Source organism: Triturus cristatus, chromosome 4_1 (genome assembly GCF_964204655.1).
Source record: "Triturus cristatus chromosome 4_1, aTriCri1.1, whole genome shotgun sequence".
Taxonomy (NCBI): Eukaryota; Metazoa; Chordata; class Amphibia; order Caudata; family Salamandridae; genus Triturus; species Triturus cristatus.
Window position 1 is genome coordinate 277,712,943 of NC_140585.1, and position 21,040 is coordinate 277,733,982.

Here is a 21,040-nt window from a genome sequence, read left to right on the forward strand (position 1 = left end):
AACAGCCTTCGCTCTCCACCCTCTAAGGGTTTTGAGGAAAATGCAAGGCAAGGTTTACAGCCCCTTTACCTTACGAGAAGGGTAAAGGCAGTAAATGAACTCCTTGTGAACAACCTCAAAGTGCAGCAGGGCTCGGTGAGACTCCCTTTACATGACGTGTCGTAGAAAATCTTAGTGAGTGGAGCCTCTGTGGAGAGTGTTCCAGAAGGTGCAGTCGCCTGATTGGTTGGAGTTTGGTTCTTTTGTAATTATAGAGATAAATTAATGAATTGAATGTTTCTTTTAGCCTTTATGGTCTATGGATGACCTACACTGCTTTTAAATGTAACGTGGGACTCCCACTTCGATGGCAGGGAATGATTCAAGCATGTGAATCTATGAAAGATCAAATACTGGAGAATCTCATCTTATACAGCGCAGGCTGCCAATGCACCTACCACAGAAAGGTGTATCAAAGCACATAACATGCAAGTGACAGATTGCCACTGCAATCAGGTACTCCATAAGGTTAATGCGCCTTCTGCTGCCTTCTTTGTAGTAAGTAGCTCATGGGACCATTGTAGTTTGGGTGATGCATCCTTTCATCCTTATGTGATTTTAACAGCCATAAACAGAGTTGAGGAAAACATTTAGTGGCAATTTACTTTTAAGGTGCCAAGAGTCAAATCCTTTTGTAGTATGTGCTATATTGTTATTCTTATTGAAAGACATCAATCTACTTCAGATGCCACCATTTATTAGTACCACGGAAAATTGTTCTCATTTGTTGAAGTGAATTTATAGTGGACATTTTAAAGATGCACTTGTAAATGTCAAGTTTAAGGACATTTTTAATGACTGTATACATTTCAAGTAAAGTTAAAAAAAACTACGAGTAGTTTGGCAGCAATGTAATTTTGTGGAATAGTTTGTTAATATTGCAAACAGAGGCAGAGCTGCCAAGCAGTCCCATGTCATTCATGATACCTTTGAGCCAACTACACTTTGCATGCTGGGATTCATTAACTAAAACTTAAGATTTGAAAAGGATATTATTATAAGCCCCAGAATACAACATCAAGTTGGCGAATGTCAGCAGTATGTAAATGCTAATGCCATACAGGACATGGAGCCACTGACTCTCCATGTTCTCATACAACCTGAAATAAAGCAAACAGGCCTCTGCCTACTGTAAAAGTTCACCTTACATACTTAGATTGACTTGGTTGTTTCTAAGCATCCATTACTTTTTCCAATAAGACAAACAGCCATCTGTAGACAGTGATTTGCCCAGGATCACAGCATGCATTCAAGTGAAAAGCGGTTATTAAGCCCCAGACTAGTGATTATCCACTAATTCTCCTCCCTTGTGGCACCTCATGTATGCACTTGTCTAATAAGTCGAGGTTGATATACCAACCAGCCCTCATCAGATCCAGTGTTTTACTTTGCTAATCAATACTGAAATGTGGCCTTTATGTTAATAATTTTCACATTTGGAAGTAACGCAAAGTCTATGACACAGGTGAGATTGTATCTTCATGGAAAGGGTACAAGCTCTTCCAGTTATGAAATCACCCTCTTCTCCTTCTATTGTCTTTTGTATGTTCATGATGCAAATATTGCACTTTCTAGACCTATCTTCCAGTACCTCATGCTTCTCTTACCATAGCCAGTTTGACAGCCACTGACTAGACCCCCTCTTCACCTCCAGCGACTGCATCAGGTACAGTCACACAAATGAACTCACCTGGACCGAACACTCCATTGTCCACTTCAACATTACCAGGTCATGGACCTCTGCCCCCAGTCTGCCCAATGCCCAACATCGCTGCTGGAGCAAAGTCTCAAAGGACACCTGGATAAACGCTCTCAACACCACCCATCCCATCTCCTCCAACAACCTGGACCAGACATGTCAACAACTGGATCACCAACTACACCGACAGCCTCACTCCCATCGGCAACAACAGCCACAGAAGGTCCACCAAGAAGGCTAGCTGGTACACTGTAGTCCTCAGAAATGCTAAACGACACTAAACAACTGGAGAGAAGATGGTGCACCAGTAAGTACATGACCAACAAGACTGCCTTCAAGACAGCCCTCAACCGTTGCCAAAGAGAGTTGAGAGAATTGTAGAAAAAGGCCTCAGGCTCACAAATGAATCAAGCTCAAATAACAGCAAAGAACTTTTTAACATCATCAAAGAAGTCTGCAACCCCTCAGCTACAACAAACAATACCCCCTCACAGGAACTCTGTGACAACCTTGCAAACTTCTTCCACAACAAGATTGCAAACACCTTTAGAAGCTTCAAACCCCAGCCCAAGACCACCAACTCCTTCAAGCAACACAATGAACCCGCTACCATCATAGACATCTGACTAATCGAATGGAGACAACTTGCACCACAGGACGCTGCCTACATCACGTACTAGCTTCCCTCAGGGGCCCCAACCAACTCATGCTCTCATCACATCTTCAATCTAGGTGACTCAGCTACGTACTCATTACCTTGTTTAACACCTCAATTGCCTCAGCCACCTTCTCAGAGGACTGGAACCATGCATAGGTCAACGTTCTACTAAAGAAACCATCAGCAGACCCCAGCAAACTTAACCACAGACCGATCTCCCTGCCGCAGCCAATATATGAGAAAAAACAACTCTCGTCACATCTGGAATGGAACCTCCTTCTCAACTCTTCCAAATCCGGATTCTAAAGCAACCACAGCACTGAGACAACCCTCATCGCAGCTTCTGATGACATCCAAGCCCTACTCGACCGAGGAGTCACTGCAGCTCCGATCCTCCTAGATCTCACAGCAGCCTACGATATGGCCTCCCACCACACACACACATCACAAGGCTGCACAACATAGGCATCAAAAGAGCCACACTCAGATGGATTGAGTCTTTCTTCACTGGAAGAAAGTAAAAAGTCCCCCTCCCCCTTCACCCCCAAACCCAAAGAACTTATCTGTGGAGTGCATCATGGATCCTCACTCAGCCCCGCCCCCTTCAACACTTAGAAGACACCTCTGGCCAGCATCACCAAAACCAACAAACTCAACATAATTTCCTACGTTGATGACAACTCATCCTCTCACTCTCCAAAGTCACCACCAACACCAACTTCCACAGCTGCATGACAGATGCTGCCAACTGGATGAAGGACAACTGCCTGAAGCTCAACACTGACAATACAGAGGTACTGATTTCCGGAAACAAAAGCTCACCATGGGAAGCATCCTGATGGCACCCAGAACTCGGGTCTACTTCTACTCCACTGACCACGCTAGGAACCTAGGCATCATTCTAGACAAGCTAACCATGACGACTCAGGTCAACTCAGTCTCCTCCTCCTGCTTCTTCATCCTCCACATGCTTCATAAGATATTCAAATGGCTATCCGATTGCTCAAGATGCACCATCATTCAGGCCCTCATCTCCAGCCGACTGCACTATGGCAACGCTCTCTACGCAGGGATCGCAGCTCACCTCCGACGACAGACCATACAGAACCCCTCAACCAGACTCGTCCTGGATCTCCTTAGACGAACCCACATCACCCCCACCTTTAGGGAACTCCACTGTGTACCTGTACAGAAAAGATGCCGGTTCAAGCTTCTGACCTATACATACAAGGCCATACACAAGGACATACACAAATACGGACCCACCTACTTGAACCACCACCAGAACTTCCATCAGCCCACCAGACACCTCTGCTCTGCGTCCCTTTCTCTAACTCTCATCCTCTGCATCAGACGCAGCAGATGAGGGGGGTCACTACATCTCCTACCTAGCAGCAAAGACATGGAATGAGGTACCCTTTTATCACCGGACCTCACAATCTCTTCCAGAGTTCCGAAGTCCCAGCTATTCGGCTAATCAACTGGTCCCTGCCAGCGCCTGGATACCCTCATGGGTTACAAGAGGCGCTCTACAAATAAACTGACTGCACAAGGGATATCTGTGTCTCCTCCAGTGCACTGTTCAATGTGGAAATGCCACCTTCATTAGTGCTTGACCTCTTCCCTATTGCTTGAATGTTCTTCCCAATCTCAGTAACTGCCATCATCATTCTTGTCCACCTACAACTGTTCTGTGAAGGTGTCGCCTAGTTTGTCATCCAAAATTAAGAGGCATGCCAGTATATCTTCCTTGATGAGTGGTGAAGGCACATTTTTCTGTTGAGCTGCCATCCCGGTTTCCTTCTGTGAGAGGGAGTCTTCGTGAGTGCCAGGCTTGTTATATAGGCTCTTTTGTCCACACACCTATTGCCCCGCAACAGTATCAGAAATTGCACAGAGGTCTTACCACATTGGTGTTCTTCATGGGCCATGTCCAGTTGTCCAAATAGGTGCACTATTTTGTAGAACACTCACACAAGATTAGCATGTTTAGGTGGACAGGCCTCAAACGGCATACATCTCTTTTGTCCTACTAGCAATACTGTGGCTGGAGTCCTTCATGTAGTGGTTTGTACCTTGTTAAAGCTCCCTCTCTAATGGCTTAATTGGCTAGTGCTCCATTCTGGCTTGTTTAGCTTACTTTAAGCCCAGCCATTCCGCTCCGCTGAGATTTCCAAGGGGGGTATAACAACCTTCGAACTACTAATGCTTCCCAATTGCACTTTACTGTGGTGCAACACCATCTCCGTCACTCCTTACCATATGCAAATCACCATTCTCTCCATTATGTTTTATAGCCTGACATATATTTCTGTGATATAAATCTCCACTTTCAGCTGTTCTTTTGCTTGTCGGCCTGCACTTCTTCATGGGACTACCCACCATTCGAGGCAGCTGATATCATTTGCTATCATTGTTCTCTGTAGGCCCAACATGGCTGGCATAGCAAGGCATCCCAGGAGAGTCCTTCAATACTGCGCTGTCTCCCCCGCTGGTGTTGCTCAAGGGTCATCAGCTCCATTTCAGAGGTCATCTGGCATTCCACATTGCTCTAACACTGGCCACGCATACCCCTTCTGTAACAATTGGAGGCCGCTGGACTAAATTGGTGAGAAAGATACACTGGCTTTACAGAAGCCTCTCAAGTAGAAAAAGAAAAAGATGCAATCATTCTTTGTCCAAAATAATGAACTTTAGGTCTCAAAGAAAATCCCAAGAGTCTTGATTGAATACTTTTGGCAGATGAGTGGTGTCTGCTCACACCTCCTTAGGGAGTAAGAAGTGGTGTGAGCAAAGGCACAAGGTTAGGGCAAGGAGAACAGAAGCTTTCTCATTTGCTTCAAATCAGTCTCTGAAAAACATTTTTTTAAGCAACATACCTAGAAAAATATGACTTTAAAAGGAAAACTGAACTTCAACGCAATCCTACAGATATTAAATCTGTTGGTGTCAGAAAATTAAAGAGTAACGCCAACATGTTTGTCAAAGTTTCTGGAACAATATGCACCCTCTACCATCCAATGCTCTTTGGAGGTTTAGTGTACACATTTACATTGTATTTTTCTCAGACAATTAACTCATTGTAAGAACATTTTTTACTGCATAATAGTTTACGGTCTACATTTCTGAGAAGAAATGCCTTGAAGCTCCATTACAATGCTTTACCTGGCTCACAGTATTTAACACCTTACAGAACCATTGTGATGTTATGATGCTATTTTGGGGCACCCAAACGTTTCTTTTAAGGCACAGTGGGAAATTGTTTGCAAACTATTCAGGTTAGCTATGTGCACATCACCACTAAAGAGCCATTTGTTCAAAACTGTCTCTAGTCTGTTTTGAACTTCCTGGTGACTGGTCTATCCTACACAAGTGCCGCTGAGTTCAGTCTTAGTGGCAGTTACATGCTCCCAATCAGGCCTAAGTTAGCTCTTATCATTAACTGATTAGTTATGTACGTTTCTGTAAAACATTACAAACAGTATTGACTCTCAGAGCACTTTTTGTGGGAAATTAAATTACACGGGGATACAGTAGTGATGTCCGAAAATAATCAGAATCCAGAGCCATCACATAGGCCTGGCTCTATATTTCTGGGCCCAGAAAAAAAAGGATTGGGAGCGGACACCTTGGTCGGAAAGATCCAGGGGATACAATGGATGGTATAATGACAATCCTCTGAGAGTCATTCAGAAGGAAATAAGAAAAATATTGAATCCTATGTGAAAAACCTACCTCTACTAGTACAGAGAACAATGGTTTAGTGGACACCACTGGCCGTCTTAGGTATCTGACATGTCAACAATATTCACAGCTGAAAGCTGCTGTGTCCAGATTGGTTTCACAACCAGGAAGCTATTTGGCCATTCATGCTGCACTTTAGATTTAGGATTAATTTCAAGCAAAGCTGCCAGACATTGCGAAATAGCATAGTGGGTCACTTCTATGCCGTTTAAAGATGTCTACGTGAAGATCTCATGCTTTTCATGCTTCTATTGAAATGTGTCCAGTGTAGATGACTGGCAAGAGGCAGCTCATGCCTTTAGATGGAGCTTACCTGGGAAGCAAGTTTGGCGTAGATGAAGGGGGTATTCCAAACTCCACATATCTCTGCGAAAAAAAACCACACAAAAACAAGAGTAACTCGGTAAATCATTCATAGATTAGAAACTGTCAAGCCAATAGTTTTATGGGCAGAGGTGACCTATGCTAGTTCAAATTCAGGCATGGTGCCTATTCAGAAAACAAGAAAAAAATTGTTCAGCAACAGACAGTTTCAGAAGGTTAACAGTAAGATTGCCGATCCACAACAAGAATGCCTCAGGCGTGAAAGTAATACCCACCCTTGGATGTTGTGGAGTTTGAGGCAAATCCACAGTACAGTAAAACTAATTATGAGCACATCTATCAATAGTGAAATGTAAAGCTAAACATTTGTTATTAATAAAGCAAATACATTGTGCTAAGAAGAATCATTTAATTGTCATCTTAGTTAATCATTATGGGCCTTTTCATAAAATACATAAACGATACGGTGCAAGAGAAACTGCTCTGTCAAAAATAAATATTTTACCAACATTTCTTATTTTTCAGTTAATATTTATTCAAATTAATAAAACGATTAAACCATATAATGGGAGTAAAATCTCACTTTCCATGTCCAGCTTGAAGAGTAAAATGCAAAAAATGTCATAGATGGATAGAGATCTCTTTAAAGAAGACACTGACCCTGACCCGACACTCTAAGGCAGCAGCCTGCTCCAACATGCCAGCATGTAAGTAAGTAAGCAGTGATAGTTGACCTGCGTTCTCTTTTATAGAACAGTCACGAAATCGCCCAAAAACAACTTTTATATTCACTCTCCTGCACTACTAGGATACTGGGATAAGGGAGACCTGTATCGAATTTTAATGAAGATAACCATAATAAGAAAGTACAAGTACAAGTAAGGTATGTGTTGTAAATCAGTTCTTTATGTAACATGGCTGACAGCGTTTGCTAGCCCTTCCTTTGTGTTCTTACCTCCTTAGCCTCACAGAATACCTGTGTGTGTTCTAACTTGTACCGGAGTGTTCTACTCTTGTCAGTTGATGGTCTTGTCAGCTGGCGAGGTGTGCACTCAGCTGTGTCCTACAATAAATCTTCATGTAACCTAACTAGAAGTGTCCTGAGATCTATCTACAACAGTATGCTTCACCATCTGCGAAGACGTCCAGTGTGACTTCAACATGTTGATTTTGAACCACAAGGATGTCAAGAGGTTGCCGTAGTCTGGAGATGGGTGACTATTGCCTAGGGTGAGCCCACCATCAACAACCAGTCAACGAAGTAGGGAAACTTGTACCCTGACCTCTGTAGATGCACTGCAACAACCGACATCACTTTCGTTAACACCTGAGAGGGTACTGGCCTGCACATGAGTACTGCTTAAAATGTACAGCTCTGGTCTGATGCTTAGGGGAACATTCAAAAGGTGCGGAATCTGCAGTTAGAAGTACCTATCAGATGTACAATTTTAACTGTCTTTGCCATCCTACAGCAACATCCCAACAGCAGCTTTATTTAAAACAGTGGCTAGACATTGAATGGAAAAAAAGGATTTTCAATAAACTCACAACCAGCAGATGAGTAATAGCAAAATGGACTCTATACGCCTAGACCACCAATCTTCCATTCTGTACTTCTTACTGGTAGAGGAAAGTTTACTACGTCAATCTCAACTACAATAACGTCTACTCAGGACATTATCATTAATATGTCTATCTGCAATTCTTTAGAGATGAAGGGCTTGTGTGTGGTGATCTCTGACATGAGATAGTACAACACGATTTATCTTCTAAAACTACCTACCCACTGGTCTTTGTTGATATTGGAGACAAAACAGCAAGGCTAGATTTTGACATACTACAGCCTCCCTATGTATAGACGCAGTGGCCTGTTTTTTCTTTTTTAACATAACTACTAAAAAGTCGTTGAGATACGCTGGTATCCTAAGGCGATAAAGAACTAAAATATTGGTATAAGAGAAGCTTTATGTAATTCTGGAGAAATGTCAAGCAAGGATCCTTCTTGGTGTGGTATAGTATATAGCTGAGGTGATGTTCTGATACTTTGTTTAACTATGGAAGTAGAGCCACCCAATAAACACTTCCCCAAGGCATTCAGTGAAAAGCAGTGATTGCTAAGAGATCAGTAGCTAGAGCCTTAGTTAAGTTTATTTCTCTGTATCACCAGGAGATTGGGTTACACACGGCTCTCCCCTCCAACTCACTGACTTCACATTGCTGACTTCACTGAAGAAAAATGAATCTTTTAAATAACAATCCCATCTTCAATGCATAGTAACAAATGAGCTCTTCTGTTAAAGAGGGTTCCACAGTCAGTGATATCACGGTGAGGGATTACCATCATATGCAGTGGCTAAACAGTGAATTCTGGACATGGAAAGATGAGTTTTACTGCTCTTACAAATCGCCAGCTACAGTACCAATCACTGGCAGTTAGATGACATGCCATGAAATGAAGGTTTTACACAGTCCCACGAGGTAATCCTTTAGACCATAATGATACACAATATACATAAAGCTCATAATTTGGGATGTGGCTGGAAGAACATTATTTACTTGTAACAAAACATCCAGAAGTCTAATATTTTTGGTTTGAGGCTTAATAAAATGGTTCTTCAGTAACAATGATCATCTTTTTGAAGATGAATTATTCAAGATGAACACTGAGAATTAAATAAACAACAAGAATTCTGCAATCACGCAAATTCTTGGGATTTCAGTATTCATATGCATTTGCTAGTTTTCGATTATCTGACAAACTACTTGTTAAAACTATAGTATGACTGCTCTTTAACTGCATGGTACATAAAGATCTTACTCGTTCTGAATAGAATTGTTAAACTTGGGATGAAAGCAGGTTCAGTTGGAAGGTCAGATTTCTGATACGATGCTGCGATCTTCTGACCTACTGATGCAATCATGCAATACATTACTACAGGTAACCCAGAGGAAGAACATATACTACTTACAGGGAGATTTTCTGATTGCCCTGTACAAAGTCCTTCATTATAAGAAGAGCAAAATAGGTCTGAAAATGACTTGGATAGGATAAAGTAGAAAAGCAATAACATTTTTGACATATTGTAAATTATTTCTGCTGATCACATTCAGCATTTCTTCCATTTGAATGCTTACAAACATCTAAAAGATGATCGGTTGGCTATCTTAGGCACTGCTTGTAAAGCAGTTACTGGGCAGCAAGCTATGTATTTGTATTTTATTCTTGTAAAGCGCTACTGTCACCCCACGGGTATCCTGGCGCTGGACTGAGATGGTAAAGAGACTTTTAACCAGTCAAGTAACCGCAGACAAACCGAAGAAAAGTACTGAGGTCGACCGGAGGAGCAGAATTAGGAGATCAGGAAATCAAGGGCTTCTCCCTAGGGAAAAGCCAAGTTTTCAGGCTGTGCCTAAAATCCATCAGAGAGTTAGCCTGCCTAATATTCAAAGGAAGATCATTCCAGCACCGTGATGCCACTGTACTAAAGGCCCTGCCCCCCATCCTGGCCCTCTTAATCCTGCCAGTGGTTAGCAGAGAAGCATTTGAAGAGCGTAGATTCCTTTGAGGCTTATACCAGGACAATTTCTCCTGAAGGGGGGGTGGGCCGAAGCCGTGCACCGCTCTACAGACAATGCATAGGGCTTTAAACCTAACCCTTTCCCTTATAGGAAGCCAATGGAGCTCTTGTAGCGCCAGCGTGGTTGAAAATCCGCGTTTCTTATTCAGCGCCAATTTGGCTGCCATAGACTGGACCCTCTGCAAACTCTGGAAGATGTAAAGAGGAGCTCCTAGGTACAGAGAATTGCAGTAGTCCAGCCTACTCAGGATGATACTGCGTACCACCAGAGGTCTTTTCTCCGCTGGCAAAAGAGGCAGAATCTGTCGTAGGGCTTTCAAGAGAGCAAAGCAAACCCCCACTGTTTTTTTAGCTTGGGAGGCCATTTGGAGATTATCATCAAACATAACACCCAAATTCCGCACTGTTGTCACAGGGACAATGGGTTTCGCCTCTGGGGCCAGCCTGAGGTCAAAAGGCATGTGGTGTGATGTAGAATGCTTTCACTTGCAGTGCACAGAAAGAGATAAAAGTTAAAACTCTGAATAGCAGAAGTCTAATACTTGGAGCTCTCCTCAAACACACCAAGGCGTATCAGGGAGAACCAACATCAAAAATAGTGTTCTACAAGTACCTTGTTGTTGGTTATCCATACTGTTATTTATGGCTTCCAATGGAAGCCAGTAGCATGGCTATTGACTCCAAATCTGGATCTTCACGTCATAGCAAATGGAATCAAAAGTGGTTACCCACTGTTAGGATGTCACTAGGAATTTCAGGCTGCAATGACAGAGCACTCTGTACACATGTCAGCACAGCCTTGGCTTTTTTCTTTGATTGAGAGCAGAGAGTATAGCTTTGGGAATGGAATGGAGCAAAGGCACAGAGGATCATAGGTGTTGGTGGCTGGAAACCAGTTATCATTTTGATAGGTTGGGGTGGGGCTGAAGATGGAGGATTGAAGAAAGGGTGGTGCAGGTTTAGCGGTTGCTTAGGTTCGCATACAGAGTGAACTCGGCCTGGCAGTTCGGACTGGACTGTTCCTACTGGAGCAGGACCAAGCCTCGCTGTCCCCTAGAAATCAAGCGATACCTCAAAGATGATGTCTAAATAAGCTGAAACCGGTCTGGGGTTGCTTATGTTCCTTTACAGCGAAGACCTTGTGCAGCAGTTGGGGGCTGGACTGATATGCAAATGGATAGTCTCTGTCTAGAGTGCTATATTGGCTAAAAAAATGATGGACTAGAATGTGATCCTAAGTAATCATCAGAGGTTGAGATTAAGCAAAGCATGCAACCCATCACCTATTTGTCCTCAACAGATTGGTGGTAGGACATCATATTTATTTTTCCAATGTAGGTGGGGGCAAAGGAGTGTTAATTCTAAAGGTGGTGGAGATGGGTGAAAAAAGGCCAGGATGCTCATAAATATTTAGATGAGTAAAAAGGAAGAACAGAAGAGAGGGTGGTGTGTTGTTTTTTTTAAGTTAGGTCAGGGGAGGTTAAGGGCAGAGGGGTGTGGAGGGGAAGAAGGATGTCAGGAACTGTGTGTAAAATGTAGATAGTGGAAAAGAGGGTGTTGGGTATGGGTAGCAGGAATCAGATTTAATACTGGGCAACTGTGTGCAGGTAAGGCCATTTTATTATATATATGGCTCTCTCAAGAATCCTGTACTCTGTCATAGCTGATACCAACAACGGGAGATGAAATGGAGGGGCGGGCCTTACATAATATACAATTAAAGATGAGCAACTGCGAATAAAAGGGATGTCTTTCACTTGTGTGTTCTGAGTGATATACTTCACTTTCAATGTCACTCAAAACCTCTTGGTGAGAAACCTCCACATTATTCTGACTTACTATGCAACAGTTCTGTATGATGTTCTCTATTAGAAAAATGACTGTCACCAGTGCTAACATAAGAAGAAGAAAAACAGAGGGCTAGACAGACAGCCCTCATTATAAGTATGTTGGCGAGTTAAGACTTCTGCTTTATGTGCCTTACATCTCATCCTGGAAGCCGTTTTTTTTGTTTACCACCAACAGCAGTGCAATCTGTGCTGGAAACAACACTCACTTCTTGGGTAGAAATCTGAGCAGAGCAGTGAGGATTGTGTCCTCCAACTCACTATTTGTTTGCAACACGGATTATTGTGACTTTATTCCTGTGGCCCTGTGTGCAAGCTGACCCTGAAACACTAAGACAGAGCAGGACACCGCTGAACGAAGAATAAAATTTGTCAAGCAATCAGCCAAGGATTGGTTGAAGGAATAAAATCATGTTATTTGGGGGGGGATAATTTACAGCTTTAGGTGCTGAAGACCTTCAGATGCTATGTTGATTATTATATCAAGGTCGATAACATGAGCAAAACTGGGTTGGGTAAAATAACCATCTGCTGTCCATAGCACCAGGAAATTCCTCAGGAATGATTATGCATGCGACAAATACACCTATATGTTATGTTTCTGTAGAAAGTGAGATAAATTGCAGGAGAGTACCAACATATTATGGCCCTTGGTATTAAAAAGAAAAAATAACTCCGTCTATTATGGGACTTCAGATGTTGGACCTTCTTCGCTTTTAAATGTTGGCTCCCATGCAAGATTACTCGATATATATTTAAATTTTTCTGAAAAGAACAGTTCCACATTTACACACTTGAAAGAAAACATGAGGAGCCATATTTTATGGAATGACAATTCGTTTTGGCTTCTTTGGGCAGGGGATATTAAATTATTCTCTTTGGAGATCTGTAGCTCACCTCCAAGGGTTCAAGTATCTGTAAATGCTGTTTTTTGTGTCATCTTGTTTTTAAACACTTGAACTAACTGGTTCAGATGGCAAATGTCTCCTATGGATTATTTGCATTGTCTGATAAAAAAAAATCACATATTTCCTCTTAAGACTTTGAAAAAGAACTTGAGGCAAAATGAGTATTTAGTAAAGACTTTTGTCTTTCTTATGCTATTTGTTTTTCAGGGAAGATCTATGCTTCCTGCCATTGAAGACCTCTGCCTAAAATGTGCATCAAATTATTTGCAGTTTTGACAAATATCTTTCTAGATTGTTCTAAACTAATTGATCTGCTTCAGCCTTTGTCTTTTCCTATGTATTTCATCACTTCTTGGGAGTTTCTAAGTAGTTATGTCAACTCCCATAATGATGCTTTCTGAACGTCCAGTAACATTCAACCACTAGCAACAGTCAAAAATATGTATCTTCAAACTACTACTTTCTTTCTAGCAGCATGGCAGTGTGAATAGAGTTCTGTTATATAAGCTGCAACACTCACCATCTAATAAGCAACCGTTATTTCTTAAATAATTTCTATGCCAGATATCAAACGGCTTCCATAATGAGCTACTGTGTTTGCTCACTGAGGTCGAGTCAATAGTTGCTGAGTGATGGTTTTGGAATCCCACACATTGTTTCCCAATTGAATTGACCCCAACTCCGCCCCCCACCCTCCTTTTTGGAATTGTCACCAAAGATGAAGAAAAAAGGATACTTATTATTGCCCATGGCATTACTACTATAGCTTAAGGTGGATTAATTGTCAGGGCAATCAGCATTTTGTAGATGCTACAGCCACTTAAAGATCACCGAGAAAGTCGTGGTTGCACAATGCACAAGACAACAAATAAATCATGTGCGCTGCAGAGCTAAATGCAATTCTAATCTAACTAGTCTTAAAAAGTCATTTTTCAGAAAGGTCATGGTAATTGAATTTTAGCAAGAGTTCACTTTAGAAAACGAGTTCCAAGATTCTGCACATAGACGTACATATTTTAGAGTTTAGGAACCATAATGAAGATCCCACAATGGAGATATTAAATCTTCTTTGGGAATGGAACTGAAGTTAATGCACAGGGATATCTGTGATTTCATGATTCAAATTCTACACTTGGAGGCACGGACTGCATCTTCTGCAAACAGCTTCCAGTTAAGTACTAGCAAAGACAAGCAGATGTGCTGAATATCCATTTTCATTGTTCATACATTTGTTATTCACTTACAGCAAAGGGTGTGTTTATTGCTTGATTCTGAACATATGAAGATGCCCACTGGATGTTTTCCCTCTCTGTCCGAGCAGGGGTGCTGGTTATAGGCTGGCCCAAGATTGCTCCTGGTAGCGTAGTGGTTGCTGGGCCAGCTGTCTGGCAAGTGGGTGCCACCAGGGCGAAGGCATCATCCAAAAGAGAATGCATGGTCTGACGTGCTTCCTCAATTGAGGGCTGTGGAGGTAGGTACTGGCTAGGAGTGGGGGCATGCAGAGATGAGCCGGGAAACTTCCCAAGGTCAGTACAGGAGGTGGGTGTTGGTGGCTCGACGACAAGGTCAGCATCAGACTGCAGTGAACAGACAAAGAGACAAAGAAAGCAAGAGAGGGAAAGTTACACAGAGAAAAGGAGAATTTGCCTACATCATGTCCATTAGTGAGCCTTTTTGAATTCATTCCCATTTTCCATTGCAGATTTAGAAATCCCTACAAGGCAACCCAGAGCCTAAATATAGCAAAGAAACTACTCTGCAGAATAGTAGGGTTCAGGAGAAAACCTTCTGTTTGTACTGATTTTACATGGTATTATTTGCAGATATTTGTTTATGGACCTCAGTGGATATGGCAGAATTTTTTATACCGGTGATTTCTACATAAATTTGAAACAAATAGCAGAACAAAGAAAGTTTTTTTGTATGAATATGAGAGATAGTGCACATGGAAATATAGTCGGACATTAACAAACGGAAGTGAAAGGTGAGCTAAAGAGGTACATTGTAAAGGAAAAACTAAAAGATTAAAAGAAGAGAAGAACTGAGAAAAGAAAGGGGAAATAGGTGGGTATCTAAACAGCAAATGTGAATGCTATGTTATAAAAGCAACTGTGCATACATATTAAAAGGTCTGAAATAAATCAGAAAATGAAATGCTGCATGGTACTATGGGTGTTCATTGTCATTTACACAAAATTACCTATGATACAGATGTGGTCAAATTACATTAAATGTCTTAAGCTATCAGTTTCTAAATATGATGTTAATAAGGAAAAGCTGATAACTTGCACACTTCGTTCTCCATCTTGGATTTCCGCTCAGAATCCATAAACAGCAGAACATATTTAAGCATGTACAAGAGCCCAATCACACTTTTTACAATGCACAAAATTCCAATAATAGACTATCTTAAAACAGCCTATAGGAGACAGCATTCTACTTATTTTATAATCAGTTTTATCAAATCAGTCAAATAAGGTACATTAGACTATAGCCACCAAAAAGCACAGCTTAAAGGATGAAACAAAACAATAAATGGATCTGGCTGCAATAAGAATATGACAGACAACCCTGCCCTTTAAGAGCTCCAGAATCTGCTCTAGTTTGATTATGCAGAGCAGTGTGTCTGAGTGTGTTTACTTTTGCAGATCAAACTGATCTCCTGTATTGTCTCTGGGGGTGTGATGCAATGTTCATGAATTCAGACATAATATCCATGATGGAGAATGAGGATTGATTGCAAATAAGTAACTTTTCTTTCTCCATCATGGAATTTTCTATGACATTCATAAGTAGTGGAATGCAGCAGTAAGTTTAACACACCTTGGCGGAGGAACAGAATCGCAAAGAAGGATAGAGAATCCCCAAGCAAAAAGGTTCTGCATGGCAATCTGTCTCACAGTAGCATCCACTTTGGAGTCAGAATTGATGCAATAATGGTTTGTAAATTTGTGGACTGATTTCTAAGGACCAGCCCTGCAAATTCCAGGAAAGGCAACATTATTCATTGGATGCTCTTGCTGCTTTCCCCCCTTGCTTAATAAGCTCTAGGGCATCCTGGCAAGGAGCCTATTAGCTTTCACACAACACTATGATAGGAAACACTATCCATCTGGCTATGGATTGCTTTGACAATGGCAGCCCTCTAAATAGGTCTCCATACCCGACTAATAGCTATTTTGCGGATAGCTCTGCCCTATCTACACAGTAAAGCGATACCAAAGGGGACGAAGGACGGAGCGTTTGAGCAAATCAAACACTCACCCCCAGTCAACTGATCTGGGTTTAATCCATCATCATTCTTTAGCCCACTCCACCAACCCAGTTTAGACATGGCCATATGCAAATCAGTCTGACCCTGTGCCTCATGGGAACAGTCCAGCCCGAAATGCCAAGCCATGTCTTCCCTGGACCGGAAACAAGCATCCTGGGACCAGTTTCGGGTTCATAACCCTCGTCAGTCAGGCTATCTTGAATCCAGTGGTAAAGTGAGCAAGGGACCCACGTCTGGGCATACCCTGCCAACTTAGGGCGAACAAAGCGATACCAAAGGGGACGATGGACGGAGCGTTTGAGCAAATCAAACACTCACCCCCAGTCAACTGATCTGGGTTTAATCCATCATCATTCTTTAGCTCACTCCACCAACCCAGTTTAGACATGGCCATATGCAAATCAGTCTGACCCTGTGCCTCATGGGAACAGTCCAGCCCGAACTGCCAAGCAGTTTGCTTTTTGTTATCTACACACTAAGACAGCCAATTTTTGTTATCTAATATATGCAAGGATTAGGTAAGAATGAGTCTAAATGGACACCAAGCTCACTCACAATTTTGGCTTATACACTAACCATTATGAAGGCTATCTTACACAACTAATCATGGCTATCACAGTTATGCATTGGCTTGAAAGGAGGGCTTATTAATGTATCCATTTATATTTATTTAAAGGTAATTTATAACGCACTTTATACTGCAGTACCACTTCAAAGTGATAAATAGGCGAGGGGATTTAAAAAGGGAGAGCGTGAAGAGAGGCATGCAAGGAACCAAATGTTATGTATATAAGTGATAACTGTATAGCATAAACCGAGCCAAAAGGCAGCAGAGCACTACACAAGGCCGACAAAGAGAATTTCAATAAAAGACTGACGAGTTAGCTGGGGCTCTGGGAGCAGAAGAGGATGTTACTGCTTCATAATGTAGTGTTCTCTAAATAGGTGCTTCTTCAGCTTTTTCCTAAATTGGAAGAGTGTTGGGGCTGTTCCGATACATATATCAATGTTGTCCCAGATCCTGGGAGACGTTCTGCTGCCTTATTGTTCTTTTTCTCTTCTTCGACTCCCGTCTGATGATGTCCTGGCTGCGGTGGTTGGCAAGCTTGCCACCTAGACAGGGTTGCCAGTCTTGATGGTGCTGAAAAATGATGCAACAAGTCTTGAAGATGGGGTGGGCCAGTGAAGGGAGCCATTGGCATTCTATTAGAATGGAGATGTGGTCATATTTTCTTCAGGCCGTGCATGAGACATGCTGGACATATAAGATGCCATTAGGAGGAGCCAGTGTGAAGTCTGTGTGCCCAGAGAGGAGGTGTTGCCACTATTCAGATAAAAGGGTACATTAGACTTAATAGTTATGAATTCATTTTCCTACAGAAACGGTCCCACTTTCATTAGTAAAGACAGTTGCTATCAAGCGGTCTTTACTTCCTTGGCAATTTGTCCCTGGAAAGTCTGGTCTGTATCCAGGGAGAATCCAATTGACTTGGCATTGGGTGAAAGTTGGGGTTCGAAGCCATATTATTTGACCAAGTCTGGTGCAGTTATTGCTTGTTGCTCTTGGCAAACTGCAGGAATTGTCTTGGTAGGACTGAGCTTCAGGAAAGTGCTATACAGTTAGGTCTAATGAGGATGCAGTGCAGACAGTGTCTGAGGAGTTGAACATCTGAAGCCGAGGAGACTTTCAAGGAAAGTTAATCATTGTTGGCAAATTGGTAAATGTTGATGCTATTATCAGTGAGCGGAGCCCAAAAAGCTCTATGCAGATGCTGAAGATGACGAAGACAAGAGGAACCATGTTGGTGTCAACAGGCCGAAAGAGTGATTTATCAGGGCTAGGGTTTCTCCAAAAAATGGGAGAATGTGTGGGGCATGTGGGGGGGGGGCATACAGGGTGTAATAGGATCGTATGTGAATGAAATGAATATGTACTGCAATATGTTTACATTATGGAATTGTGCCTTTCCGGATTGTCCAATTCTCCCTGTAAATTATTGATATATATTTCTACCTTGTCCATACTGGTCATAACATATGTATACAATTGTGTTGGTATGCTGAACAAAGGTTTAATAAAAAGGACGGTTTAAAAAAATAAATAGAAGGAACCAGATCTTAGACAAAAGCTGCTTTCTTAAACCCAGAGGTGCCCATGTAAATTAATGAGAGAGTGATGGATGATTGTGTTAAAAGAAGTTGAGACGTCCAGTAATATCAGGAGGCAGGAGTCATCTACATTTGTGGTCGGGAGAGTGTCATCTATGATGTATAAAGTAGCTGAATCTGTAGTGCAGTGTGGTCTGAAGCCATATTGTAATGATGCAGGAGATGGCTGGCACTGATGCGATGGACTGGTAGTTGGGTGTGGTTACCAAGGTCTAGAGGGGATTTCTTTAGGAGTGGAATGGTCTGAGCCGTCTTGGGAGATTCTACGAACATGCCTTGAGTGAGGGAGCATGCCAATGGCAATTAGGTGGTGAGAGAAAGTCTAGATTTGATGAAGCACATAGTAGGTGGCTTTGAGGCCACTGTGTAAGGGAGAGGATTCGAAGGATGACCACTACAAGACAATACTGGAAGGTTTGGGTGTTAGAGGAGAAGCAGGTTAGGTACTGTTGATTCACTACTGGGTCTTCTGTATTTTATCATTGAAAAAATGAGATTGATGGCACTGCACTTATCTGTGGATTGTGGGAAAGAAGGGTCAGGCCAGGTGTTGATGCAGTGCTAATCTATCTGGAAGAGCGTTTTGCTTCTGTTTGCACCTTCAGTCATATGTTTTGCTAGAGTACTTGGATGAAATGATGACTTGTATGCATGTTGCACTAAGGGACTAGGGTGAGGTCTTAGGTGGTTCTGATTTATTTCCACTTCCTTTTATGCATGTGGATTGAGTATATTGTTAGTGAGATTTTTGGAGTAACGGTGCTGAAGAGTTCAGCTTGCACTTGTTTGTTTTATTCGGAGTGTGGTTGTTCACATGGCATTTCAAAAAGGTGTGGAAATCCTTTGGAAGGTTGTGGCAGTTGGCTGTGGAATTGGATGGGCAAAAGAAGAGTTTGAACATTAGGTTAATGCAGAAGACGTTTTTGAAAGATTGGAAGGTGTTTTTCTCTACTGAGTTGACCTAAGTATGTCAGCTGGATGCTGAGCAGGGAGATGGGGCGGGCACGGTATCCGGTTTAGTCAAGGGTATAGATTGTATGAATCGGATGGTTGGGGATGTAGAGAATATGAGGTTGAAGATGTGGACTTTGGAATGTTTGTTTTCCATCATTTCCTTTGGTTTTTGCTTTGTTCGCCATAAGTTGGCAGGGTATGCTCAGACGTGAGTCCCTTGCTCACTTTGCCACTGGATTCAAGCAAGCCTGGCTGAAGACGGCTGAAATGCCAGAAACCGGTCCTAGGAAGCTTGTTTCCGGTCCAGGGAAGACATGGTTTGGCAGTTCGGGCTGGACTGTTCCCATGAGGCACAGGGTCAGACTGATTTGCATATGGCCATGTCTGAACTGGGGTGGCAGAGTGGGCTGAAGAACGGTGATGGATTAAACCCAGATCAGTTGACTGGGGGAAGAGTGCTTGCAATGTTCAACACTCCGTCCATCATTTCCTTTGGTTTTGCTTCGTTCCTGTTACCTAGTCACTTGCTTTGTGTAAGGTTTTCCGAATACCTATGGCCATGTAGAGGTAAAAAAAGACCTGAAAATAAAAAAAGAACTAAATATACAAGATAATGCAGAGCTTGCCAAACCTTTTACAACCACGAAATATTTCTTTGAACTACAAAGTTTCTCGACCCATCTAGCTTTAATGGACGGGAATGTCACTGAAGCATCATATAACAGCGCACTGTCATTTACAGACAGCACATTTTACACTGAAATGGCCAGAATATTTGCAGAGACATACAGTTTTACTGATAAAACTATGTTGCACACAAACGATAATGTGTGAAATCAGGTTTCAGTGAATATTTATCATTTGTGCATCACCAAGTAAAGTGCTTTGATTTGTTGTGATCATATTAAAATCTTTGTTTCCATCAATAAAAATGTGATTCAGTTTTGCTTTTCCATCTGTCATTCTGTTTTGCTTTTCCATCTGTGATTCAGTTTTGCTTTTCCATCTGCCGAATGTGGCTGCTCATTTACAGGCATTTACATTTTGTTGTGTGTTAAAAATGACATCCCAAAGCCTTTCTTTTAACACTCCGTGTGCCCCAGCAACATTTTCACATAATTCACTTTGCTTTCTCTTACTGCAAAGTGAGAGGAGTCTGTAAACGATAACTTACACAATAAAACAAATAAGCAGAAATTTGTCGAAAGACACAGCCTGACAATTGACCCCTGTCTTTGAAATGCAGCAAATGCGACAAGATATACAATTTAGAATTTAACAATATCTTTTTTTATTACTTGGACTTTTGCAATTCACCAAAATTTAGCTTGCGACCCAGGGTTTGGGAAACACTGAGTTATGAAGAAGTTGTTTTCTTCCGAAACTAGGGCACTGGGGAGAAGATGGTCACATAAATAGACTAACTGATATGATCTGAAACAACAACAGGCAAACACCTGAAGGGAGTTATTTCAATCAATGACCCTAAATGAGAGAACTCCAGGGGTTTTTCCTTGCTTGTGCCGCCCGCTCTTACAATAAGGCTCTGGCTAGGGTGGGACTACGTCTCCCAGCATCCTCTGCATTCAGGAGGGGCAATATTGCAGCAGTGTGCTATTAAAGCGCAAGACTATACCGACGGTGATGGGTGCTAAGGGGTGCATGCCTGGGCTAAGAGCTGGACCGTCTCCGCCCGGAAGAGGCTGTGCTCAGACAGCTCCCTTGATTCCGCCTTTTGGTGACTCATTAAGGTACTGTGCAGTTTGATATATCATTGGTCATTTTTCTAGTATTCTGTTTTATTATGGTGAAGCACAAGGCCCGAACTACAGTAAAGTCCAGAGTA

At 42.1% G+C, this 21,040-nt stretch overlaps 1 protein-coding gene across 3 annotated transcripts in view; it reads right to left on the reverse strand.

Moving 5' to 3' along the window:
• The window catches only part of KIAA1549 (KIAA1549 ortholog), a 746,373-nt gene that overhangs the window by 74,552 nt on the left and 650,781 nt on the right, over positions 1-21,040 (reverse strand). For 2 of the 3 annotated variants that reach the window (XM_085652039.1, XM_085652037.1), the window contains 2 exons: positions 14,042-14,374; positions 6,454-6,506 (listed from right to left, as the gene is read on the reverse strand). In XM_085652039.1, coding sequence (XP_085508165.1) covers positions 6,454-6,506; positions 14,042-14,374 — 386 coding nt within the window. The remainder of the gene's footprint in view (positions 1-6,453; positions 6,507-14,041; positions 14,375-21,040) is intronic. The other variant, XM_085652040.1, reaches the window with a different exon arrangement.